General features: G+C 35.9%; 1 protein-coding gene across 8 annotated transcripts in view; it reads right to left on the bottom strand.

The window, feature by feature from the left end:
* UQCC1 (ubiquinol-cytochrome c reductase complex assembly factor 1) overlaps nucleotides 1-12,115 on the bottom strand; it is a 99,147-nt gene that overhangs the window by 67,477 nt on the left and 19,555 nt on the right. For 5 of the 8 annotated variants that reach the window (XM_026009823.2, XM_072736033.1, XM_072736031.1 and 2 more), the window contains 2 exons: nucleotides 5,561-5,656; nucleotides 3,377-3,484 (listed from right to left, as the gene is read on the bottom strand). In XM_026009823.2, the coding sequence (XP_025865608.1) occupies nucleotides 3,377-3,484; nucleotides 5,561-5,656 (204 nt within the window). The remainder of the gene's footprint in view (nucleotides 1-3,376; nucleotides 3,485-5,560; nucleotides 5,657-12,115) is intronic. The other 3 variants (XM_026009824.2, XM_072736032.1, XM_072736035.1) reach the window with 1 other exon arrangement.

Below are 12,115 nucleotides of genomic sequence, written 5' to 3'. Positions count from 1 at the left end.
GGGTACTGGTATATAAATGTCAACACATTTACAATTTTATCTTATTTTTTTTAATATTTTATTTATTTAGTTGAGAAAGAGAGAAAAAAAAAGAGAAAGAGATCACTAGCAGGGGGAAAAGTAGAGGGAGAAGCAGACTCTGCTAAGCAGGACTTGATCCTAAGACCCCAGGATCATGACCTGGGCCACAGGCAGATCCTTAACCACTGAGCCACCCAAGTGCCCTCACATTTACACTTTTAAATAAAACTCCTAATGGCCTATTTTTTAAATTTTTTTTCTAACTCTGCAGTTTCCTTCAGATTCTAATATAGAGTCCTCTAGGTTCATTCTGCCTGAGAAAGACAGATTTGCCACCAAGACCCAAATCTTCTCTTGAAAAGGTTTTTCCCACCACAACATGTTTATGAAGAAAGCCTTCATTACAAATAATAAAGACCTCACTAGACTGGCTAGTGTATTTATACAGTGCTCAAAATGTGGCAATCAGAAGCATTTTATAGTTCCTCACTTTTCCTGCAGTGAAGCCAAGCCTTTATACTTGGGTGAGCCATTTTCCTGGACAAATGTCTAAAGCAAGTCCCCTAAGACCATCACAGAGGGACTGGAAATAACAACTTGGGGAAAGAACTTCTTCCAAGATTCATGCATTAATATAAGTTAAAGAGGTGGGTGGACTAAATTCCACCCAGTCAATACAAATTATTCTGGTTCTCAGATGACTTCATGTTTATTTCATTCTAACTCTGGAAGACTTCATCAGTGTCCCTGATGAAAACACAAGCACCTAAGACAGCTTTAAGAAATGAAAATCAGCTCTCCCACTGACATTTGCATCTTGTGCCATCTTACAAGATGAAAAATGAATGTAGTAAAAGGTTTGCACTAACAGCTGTGTGAGAGTTGGAGGGGCTTTGAAGTCATTTGAATCTTCTATTCCATACTGGAATTCCTTCTACAGCATTTTTGGTTCTCAGTCAACCATCTGGGCCACTGTTCAAACAAGTCCAATGACCTTGTGAGGTTACCTATCCCCCTGAAGGACAATTCTTGTTAGATTTTTGTTTTATTGAATGTAAATCTGCTTCATGTAACATTCATGAAATATCCACTGCCCAGTGGAATACCTTAGATTAAGTTTCTTTTCTTTTTTCTTTTTTTTACAAATACCTGAGAACCATCACCTATTTTCTTCAACCACTCTTCACTCAATATGATTCCTGAAGCCTTCACAAGGCTCACTGCCCACTTCTGAATGCATTCTAGTTTGTAAGTGTCCTTCAGAACAGAAATAATTTTTGGCTTTATGCTAATCTGGAAACTGCCTATTCTATGACATGTGACTGAACCGGGCAAATGTTGTCCTTGTCTTACCTGATGTTGCTACAAAAGATAACGGAAAAGAATGGTTATTTCAGGACAAACAAGGAAAAGCTACATTTAAATTCCTAAATAAGAATCTAGAAGAAAAATGAAACTACATATGAAAATGTTACAGGAAAAAATGAAGGAGAGATGGTTGATAATGCTGATGTCAAGCAGATTTTACTTCCTAATGAAAGATGTGAAAATACAAAATGCAAAGGATCTTTCCAGTGCAATCCAATACAAGTGTCTAGTCACAGATATCTAAGTCATCATTTGCTGAAAAGGGCTTATAATCTTTCAAAATGCAAAGCTATACCTATGTTTTCCACTCAAATTATACTAGAACATCATATTTTGATGTTTTGATGTCACAAATTTTAAAATGAAGGTTACAGAAGGAAGATACTGCCATACCACAAAGCCCTTTAAAATGCAAATATTAAGCACTTAGTTGAGGTCACAAAGGAACCAAGAAAAATCAAAAGGCTAACTTAAACTACAACAGTGAAGAAATTTTCCTGATGATTTAGTAATCCTCCAAATGGTAGCCAACTTTCCCTCTGGAATCATAAAAAAAAACAGACTAGACAAAGCAATGGTAGCAACCAAGTGGAACTCAACCATCAAGAAATGAATAAAACAGTAAATTTTTCCTTTTTTTTTTCCCCTTTCTGCTCTCATTTCCCTTTTCTTTTAATTAATTTCTAATTTTCAAACAAAACACATATTTTAAGTTGTTGAGTCCAAATGCCATAATCACAAACATTTTTTAATAAGGGAAAATATTCTTGTTAAAAACATTACCAGACATACCAATGATTATCATTTGCCCAAAGATTAAGATGTAAAAAAGATAACTTCAGTGAATATAACTAATATTTCACTAACGATTAAAAAGGCACTTTGTAATCTTAGGGTCTCAAGAACATCATTATTACCTATATATGTGTTATCTTTTATACTTTTCAAAGTCTCTTAAAAATAAATGCTTGTGGAATCCCCATTTGCTTTTCAGAATTTATGTCAAAAGAGATTAGAGAGAGAAGCCTATACTTGCTGCAGTGAGAATTCAGAAAGAAAACTAGATACTGCAAGAAGAAACTACATGTAAAGTCTATATTAAAACTGAAATTCTAATCTGAATCCATCCTGCTAAAATTGTATAACTGGCATTATTTGATCATTTGGGGCAAAGCTATGATGTTTTCTAGAAAAGTCCTCCCTACTGCTTTGTGTTGATTTGCTTTGATTAACATATAACTTATGACTGATTAGGCTCATTCAACATTCTAGCAACCTTGAAAAGCATTAAAAGGTACTTCTGCTATAAAGGTAGAGAGAAATGCTAGCACCAGGAAATAACTGGGCTAATATTTTATTACTTTAATTGGTTAGAGGCATTGTTATAAAAACCCAGGGGCAATACATACCTGATGCAAAGAAGATAGTCATTCATTTATAGCAACTACTATAAAGCAAATAATGTGGTAGACCAAGACTTGACTAGGAATGACACAGCTAGCAAATATTCCTCCATAATAAGAATTACAATAAATTGCAGAATTGATTAATTTAAAAATGCTTATTAGTAAAATTTTAATAAAAGTCACTATAATGACCAAGTAAAAAAATCACTTATGAATACGGATTCATCAGTGAGTAATATTTCCATAAGAATGCTACCCATCTACTTCCTTGGAACTCATTTGTATGGAATATCATGTAGCAAGAGCCTGGAAAGTCCAGTCTTATTGGCTTACTTGTACTGAGACACTTTTAAGGAATCAGGTTAAGGGAACAGAGAGAGTACTCCAGACCCACAAATACATAGATCTGACTTGGAGTTGGGGATGGGGAGGGCGTGGCAGGAAGCGGACACAATACATTTCAAAGTTCTGAAAATGTATGAATTTCACAAAAGCAAAGCAGAAGCTTTAAAAAATGTTCTATGAGGAGCAGAAGGCACAAAGCCCAAAAAGAAAATGAGAAAATTTTTAAAAGACTTTACCCATTTACTGTATTTCAAAGGTCCTGTAAATCCCATGGCTTCTATTATCTTCGTGAAGGCACCAACCTTCTCCTCAACAGGCTGTGGGGAATCCTTGGTAGTAGAAAGCTATTTAATCAAAAAGAAGGGGACAAAATTAGTTGCAAAATCAGTTTTTTTAAAGAGTTATTTATTTATTTTATAGAAGGGGGGCAGAGGGAGAGAAAATCTTTTTTTTTTTTTTGAGAGAGAGAGCATATACACACACAAGCAGAGGGAGGGGCAGAGAGAGAGGGAGAAGCAGACTTCCCTCTAAGCCAGGAGTCCCACACCGGGGCTTGATCCCAGCACCTTGGGATCATGATCTAAACCAAAGGCAGAGGCTTTACCAACTGAGCCACTCAGGTGCCCAAGGAGAGAAAGTCTTAACCAGACTCCTTACTTAGTGCAGAACCTAATGTAGGGCTCAATCTCACAACCCCTGGATCACAACCTAAGCCAAAACCAAGAATCAGGCACTTGACCAATTACACCATTCAGGCAGCCTGAAAAATAATTTAAAAAAAAAGAATGCTGGGGATCCCTGGGTGGCTCAGTGATTTAGCGCCTGCCTTCGGCCCAGGGCTTGATCCTGGAGTCCCGGGATCAGGTCCCACATCAAGGCTCCCTGCGTTGAGCCTGCTTCTCCCTCTGCCTGTGTCTCTACCTCTCTCTCTCTCTCTCTCTCTCTCTCTCTCTCGCTCTCTAATGAATAAATAAAATCTTTAAAAAAATGTTTAAAAAAAAAAAAAGAATGCTTTTGGGCAGCCCCAGTGGCGCAGCGGTTTAGCACCGCCTGCAGCCTGGGGCGTGATCCTGGAGACCCGGGATCGAGTCCCACGTCGGGCTCCCTGCATGGAGCCTGCTTCTCCCTCTGCCTGTGTCTCTGCCTCTCTCTCTCTCTGTGTCTCTCATGAATAAATAAAATATTAAAAAAAAAAAAAAAGAGTTGGGATGCTTAACTGAGTGAGCCCCTCAGGTATCCCTATAATCTGATTTAAAGAAAAAAAAGAATGCTTTTGTTTCTTATTAGGTCTAAGGGTATTTTTTATTGCTTAGATTTTTTTTTTTTTTTTTTTTTTTTACCTAGAATTTCTAATTCTCATTTTTCTGGGCATCTTATCACTCAGTGCAAATACATCTGGAACTCCACATAATAGATGTCCTCCAAATTTCAGACCCATCTCATTAACCATATGCCTATGAACCCATATCTAGGAAATGACAGATTTGGGCTATCAGAATAAAAGCGTTATGGGAAAAAAAAAAAGTGCTATGGAAAAGGGTACTTTTAAAAGTAAATCTTGACCCTCGTTTCCCAAAGAATTCTGAGAAAAGGAAAGCTCTATGGTTTTGACATAACAGGAAAAGGAAAGAAAACTATTGTCTGAAAGCAGTCAAAAGTTATTCAAAATCATAATCAACTAAAGCAAGCCCTGAATAAATGTTCCTAAACTCATATTTTTTAGGGTACCTCAGTGGCTCAGTTGGTAAAGTATCTGCCTCTGGCTCAGGTCATGATCAAAGGGTCCTAGGATCAAGCCCTGCATCAGGTTCCCTGTTCAGTGGGGAGTCTGCTTCTCCCTCTCTCCCTGCCCTTACCCCCTGATCATGCTTGCTCTCTCTCTCTTTCTGTCAAATAAATAAAATCTTTTTAAAAATAAATAAATAAAATAAACTCATATTTTTTAGTATAACACATTTTATTAATGACTATTGAAAATATGAGTCCTGTTGGCAAACAGACTCCAAGAAAAACCTATCCTAATGCTAGGCCTCTCCAAATGAAGGCAGGCTATATAATCAATAAGAAATTCTCCAGAAGTTAAATATTACTTTAAATATATAATATGTCTTAACATATAAAAATCTTTACATTACTTTTAACATATAAAACCCATAACAATTTTTTTCTCTAAAGTGTTTTCCAAGCAAGACAGTACAAGAAGAGATATAGGACATAGGATCAGAAGCTGTAGATTCAAATATTCAGTTGGTCTGTCACTTATCCTTGTGACCTGGGTAAGTCACTTCATTTCCATTAGCCTCACCTTGTGCATTCAATAAAATTCCTTGCCTCATCCAGCTAACAATTTTGCTGAGATTCAAATAAGAACACCTGTGTGAAAGCAGTCTATAAATGTAGAAAGTACTAATAATTCTCACCTTATTTGTGGTGTGATACTTCCTACTCCACTGTACACCTACTCCAGGAATCTGTTCTGATCTACCACATCCTAAGAACTGGCTCATCGGGGACCACTGGGGGATTAAAAAAAAAAAAAACAAATGTAAGCAACAGAGAGCATTCATTAGACAGTTAATCTGAGTAGAGCTGTTTCAAAGTAAGAACTATAGAATCTTCGCAATCTTGATTAACCTAGTTCCTGGTGATCTGATCACCAAAAGAATCCAAGATGGGCACCTATGCAGGGACTCAATAAATATCTCTTGGATACCTGAATAAATCAAAGGATTTGGTCCTGGAAACCTGGAACTAAATAAATCTGAGTCAACTCTAGGAACTACAATTGCAATAAAGACCTACCTAAATATTAGTAGCAGTGTGGTTGGTATATGTGGGGAAAAGACTAAATAGTCAGTTTTTAAGTTTAAAGCCTACTTTTGCCACATACAATCTGGGTGGCCATAAGCAACTTACTGAACTTCATATGTAGGGAGGGTTAAAGAAGATAATACATGTAAAGTACCTTTCACGAAATAATGAATAGAAGCTCCCATCATCACTCACATCATTGTTTGGTGTTTTTTTAAAGATTTGTATTTATTTATTCATGAGAGATACAGAGAGAGAGGCAGAGACATAGGCAGAGGGAGAAGCAGGCTCCCTGCAAGGAGCCCAATGCGGGACTCAATTCCAGGACCCCAGGATCACACCCTGAGCAGAAGGCAGACACAGAACCAGTGAGCCACCCAGGTGTCCCCACTCATATCATTGTTGTTCAGATAAGAATTGCCTTCCTTTTATGTTCACATTGCACTTGAATGCACTTTGGCAATAAAATAGCCATTATTTACAATTATCATGTGCCAGGTTATATATGCCAAGTGCCTTACATATATTACCTTATTTAATCCTCACCATAACAGTATTAGGTTGGTATTAAAATCAAGACCGGGACGCCCAGGTGGCTCAGCGGTCAGTTTGTTAGGTTCATAGAATTATGGATGAATTTAGGAATAGTTTCCAAATTCTCAGTAATGTTATATTACCTTTACCCAAAAAAGGGGTGAGGGAACAGAAGGAGGGTTATCCCTTCAATTCTAGTTTATTCCAAGAAGGGACATATAAAATGAAAATGACTTTTTTCTTTAATCCTAATGAGGGAAAAATAGAATTTCTAATTAACAATTATTATTTACTTTTCTTTCCAAGCTAAGAGTATAAAAATTAGTTAGGATTCTCCTGGTCAGTCCCAAGGGAACTTATGCTTTAATTTAGGTATTAAACAAAGACTAAACACAGAACATACATCAAATACATCAATGTAATGGTTCATCTTTGTAAAATACAAAGCACTTAAATAGGTTCAAAGAACAATGGACAACCATTTCAACCTGCTGAGCTTTGGGGCAAATTCTCTTTTACTAGATTACATGATCCTTCTCTTCTCCCATAGCTCCAGGAGTAACCAATGGATTCCTGTGTGACTGTCTCACCAACTCCTGTATTTTTTGTCCTACCATTAGTTTCATTAGTTAATATTTAACACTATTTGAACCACTAGAGTACCTAGGTATCTAGTACCAAAAACAATAACTAGTTTCCCCATCCCTGCACATATCTATAAATATATATTTTTACTCTTTTGTAAATGTTCTTGCCCCCTAAAATAGATTCCCTTGACCTTTAAAGACATCAATTTTTCCTTCATTTAAACTGAAAAGATGGGATCCCTGGGTGGCTCAGGGGTTTAGCGCCTGCCTTCGGCCAACGGCGTGATCCTGGAGTTCCAGGATCGAGTCCCACATCGGGCTCTCTGCATGGAGCCTGCTTCTCCCTCTGCCTGTATCTCTGCCTCTCTCTCTCATGAATAAATAAAATCTTAAAAAAAAAAAAAAAAAAAACTGAAAAGATCCCAATAAACAACTTTTTGTAAAAGAAAAAAAATTACCCTAAGATACTAAAATTTCACCTTTTCAAAAAGACCTTCTCTGGTCATTTTATCTAAATAGTTTCTTATCATACCATTATTCTTTATGATAGCAGTAGCCTGTTCATTTCATTCATAGTACTCATTATAACGTACAATTATATATTTATGAAACTTGCTTATTTCCTATCACCACTACCATAAAGATCCATAAGGATAGAAACTAGGCATATTACCAAAATCAAATACAGTGTGTTAGATATGGGAAATACTCAAATATTTGTTGAATGAACAAACCCAACCACTCACTCATATGGTTATTCCCTACATTTCCTTCTTGTCTTTATCTACATACATGCCATGAATACATACATCATTCATCCCACCTTTATTAAATGCCCATAATATACCAGTCTTTGTGTCAGGTTTTAGGATACAAACAATCCCTATCTTCAAGGAGCTCATAGTCTTGTGGAGAACAGAAAGAAGACTCACTACACATGAAATGGAACCAAATATAATATTTTAAAAAGGTTAAAGGGGCACCTGGGTAACTCAGATCACCCATTCATGATCATACTCTCTCTCTCAAATAACTAAATAAATCTTAAAAAGATAAAAATTAAAAATAAAAAATGAAATAGTTAAAGATCGTGTACCCCCTTATGCACACATACACGGAAGTGTTAGCAAAGATGCAGAGCAACCAGAACTCTCATACACTGCTAGTGGGAGTGTAAAATGGTACAATCACTTTGGAAAAAATATTTGGTAGTATCTATATAAGCTGAATGTATGCACATTCTATAAGACTCAGCAATTCCACTTCTAAGTACATACACCAATAGAAATATGTACACATGTTCAAAAAACATCTACAAGAAATTTTCATAGCAGCACTATTAATAACAGCTCAAATTAGAAATAATCCAAATACCAATCAATAGATAAATGGGTAAGTGAAACATGGTATATTTATATAATAAAATGCTACACAATAACAAGATTGAATAAACTATTACAACACAGAACAATAATGATGAAGTAGAGACATACAGTACATACAGAGTATGCACTGTATGTTTATTTTTTCATACTGAATGTTTAAAAGACAAAACTATTTTATGATATTCAAAGTGAAGACTGTGGCTAATCTGGGCTATAGGTAGTGACTGGGGGCTCTGGGTAGTGACTGGGGGGCTCATGGAGTTTTTTAGGTTCTATTTCTTGATCTGGGTGCTAGATAGTTCACTTGTAATGATTCATTGAGCTGTACACCTGATTTATACCTTTATCTGTATTTTTATTATACTTCAATAAAACATACAAAAATGCTTAAAAGGTGTGTAGTAAACAGTGTAAACCACAGAAGTTTGGAGGGAGAAAAGAATTACCTAGAGTTATCCAAAAAAACTTACAAAGAAGCCTTACGAAGTAGGCAGGATAGAGAAGGTGAATGAGAAGTCAAAGTGGATGAAGCACAGTAGAGTGGAAGAGAAAGCACTGAGGCAGAAGCCTCAACTCTGCCTATCACAAATTTGTTTTGGAAACCAAATAAAACAACATATGTGAAAAAGATAAACAAATTACAATGCATAACATAAATGCAAAGACCTATTCCAGACAACTCCAATGATGAACTCTTTTGCAGGCAAGCTCCTCATTAAAATGAAATAAGATATGACATTTATTTATTTATTTATTTATTTATTTATTTATTTATGCATGCTTTCAGGAGATTCTGAAAGAGACCTTCCTGAGAGAGAGAGAGAGAGAGAGAAAGAAAGAAAGAAAGAAAGAAAGAAAGAAAGAAAGAAAGAAAGAAAAGGAAAGGAAGGGAGGGGTGGTATGGGGAAGGGAAGAGAAAGGAAAAAAAAAAAAAAAAAACAAGGAAAGAAAGGAAGGAAGGACTCCAGCAATTCTGAAATACCATGGTGTATGTAACTGGTCTTTTTAGCAAAACTATAAGCTCTATCAAGGCATAGTTTATCTTATACTTCCTTTATTTTCTGTCCCATTACTCAATATCATTCTGGGCACAGAGTCGGCCCTCAATAAAACTTAGGTAGATTTTTTTTTCCAATGGTGTGTGTGTGTGTGTGTGTTTTAAATAGAAGGACAATCTAGAGAAGGTCCAGAAAAGAACCACAGGAATGACCAAAGAGATGAATAAAAGGTCTTAGTGGAAAGGCTAAAATGAATTGAGGCTGTTTAGCTTGGAGAAAAAGCAAATGAAGAACTAAGGAGTAACTCAGAATCACACTTGAGCTGGAAGAAATCTCAGAGATCTAAATTCAACCTTTTCATTTCGCAACTTAAGGTAGTTTTAGGACAATTTTTTTTTTAAGTTTCAATTTATACAGTGAGGATAAAATTTACCTAAGTAGCATGAACATACATATAGCAACAAAAATAGCAATTACAATTTATTGAAGATCTCCTATATGCTTAATATTTTACTTATATTATCTCACAACAACTTTGCAAAGTTGATACTATCTTCTCTCATTTTAGAAATGAGGACACTAAGACCCAAAGTAATATAGTTCATTAAGGGATTAACCATATATTCAGAGCTATCTTCTTTCCCCTACATCAAACTGCTTTATAAAACCTAAGTAGAGGGTAGCCCTGGTGGCTCAGCGGTTTGGCGCCGCCTGCAGCCTGGGGTGTGATCCTGGAGACCCAGTCGGCTCCCTGCGTGGAGCCTGCTTCTCCCTCTGCCTGTGTCTCTGCCTCTCAGTTTCTCTCTCTAACACTGAGCACAAAGATCTTGATTTCTAAACATTCCAAATACCACTCTCCAGTTAAAGGAACCAGGACTCCTTAGAGAAATTGCTGAATCTAGGACTAAAGCAAAGAAAATACAACATGAACCTGAAGTATCTTGTGATGCTAGAAAATAAAGAATGTCCAAAAATGATGAAAGCACATAGAAAGGAACTTGAAGGAGTTCCTAAAAGCCAAATCTGGTTAAAGACTCCTAACTCTGGGAAACGAACTAGGGGTGGTGGAAGGGGAGGAGGGCAGGGGGTGGGGGTGACTGGGTGACGGGCACTGAGGGGGGCACTTGACGGGATGAGCACTGGGTGTTATTCTGTATGTTGGTAAATTGAACACCAATAAAAAATAAATTTATTATTAAAAACAGCCAAATCTGGGACAATTTGATCAACAAAATTAATAATAAGCATGATGAATTACAACTCACAGAGAGAAATATCCATGAGCTCATACTGATATAAATAATTGAATAAATAAATAGAGAAGTAACAGCTCTTCCTTACAGTAGAATTCTAAGCAATAAATATAGTAGTCATGATGGAAATAGAAAATCATCATTATATAAACACCACAGTAATGATTGCAGTCAAGAACCATCAATAGAATTACCACATAATGCAGTAATCTCACTTCTGGGTATACATCGAAAAGAATTCAAAGCAGGACCTTGAAGAGATATTTGCATACTACATCGCTCCAGCATTATTAACAATAGCCAAGATGTGGAAGCAATCCAAATGTCCATCAAAGTAGATAAAGCAAATGTGACATATATACATAACGGAATATTATACAGCCTTAAAAATGTGAAATCCTGGGATCCCTGGGTGGCGCAGCGGTTTACCGCCTGCCTTTGGCCCAGGGTGCGATCCTGGAGACCTGGGATTGAATCCCACATCGGGCTCCCAGTGCATGGAGCCTGCTTCTCCCTCTGCCTATGTCTCTGCCTCTCTCTCTCTCTCTCTATCATAAAAAAATTTTTTAATTAATTAAATAAATAAATAAATAAAATAAAATAAAATAAAATAAAATAAAATAAAATAAATGTGAAATCCTATCACATGCTACAACATGGATGAACCTTAAGGACATTATGCTAAGCAACATAAAGGACAAATACTTTATGATTCTACTCATATGTAGTATCTAAAATAGTCTAAATCATAGAAACATAAAGTAGAAATGTGGTTGCTAGGGGTGGGGTGGGTGAATTGGTATTAAATAGGTATAGAATTTCAGGTTAGCAAGATGAAAAAGTTCTAGAGATCTATCATACAACAATGTGAATATACTTTACACTATCAAACTATATACTTAAAAATGGTTAAGATGGTAAACTTAATGTTATATGGGTTTTTTAAACCACAACTTTTAAAACAATTAATTAATTAATATCCTAAAAAAAGAACCACTGATGGATGTTAAAAGCAGTGAGCAAAAGTATGATGAGAATAAGGATATCTGCATAGTCTCTTAAGTATCTTCTCACAAGGTACTTATTAATTACAAAGGGGAAGATTGTAACATTATAGTAGGGAAACCTAACAGACACCAACTTAATAATCAAGTGATCAAAGTTAACATCACCAGTAACAAGACATATTGGCATCATACATCCCCTATAATTATGCACTGAGAAGGGAACATCACTTTTGCCAAAAGTGTATAACCTAATTATAAGAAAATATTAGACAAACTCAAATTGAAGAACACAAAAAAAGGACATAAGTGGGAAAAAGTCTGGTAAAATTGTACTAAGTTACATAGATTAGTTAATAGTATTATATCAATGTTAATTTCCTGGTTTCAATAATCACACTAT

The sequence above is a fragment of the Vulpes vulpes genome, chromosome 14 (genome assembly GCF_048418805.1).
Source record: "Vulpes vulpes isolate BD-2025 chromosome 14, VulVul3, whole genome shotgun sequence".
NCBI classification, from domain to species: Eukaryota; Metazoa; Chordata; class Mammalia; order Carnivora; family Canidae; genus Vulpes; species Vulpes vulpes.
This window is presented reverse-complemented; position numbering and strand designations above follow the sequence as displayed.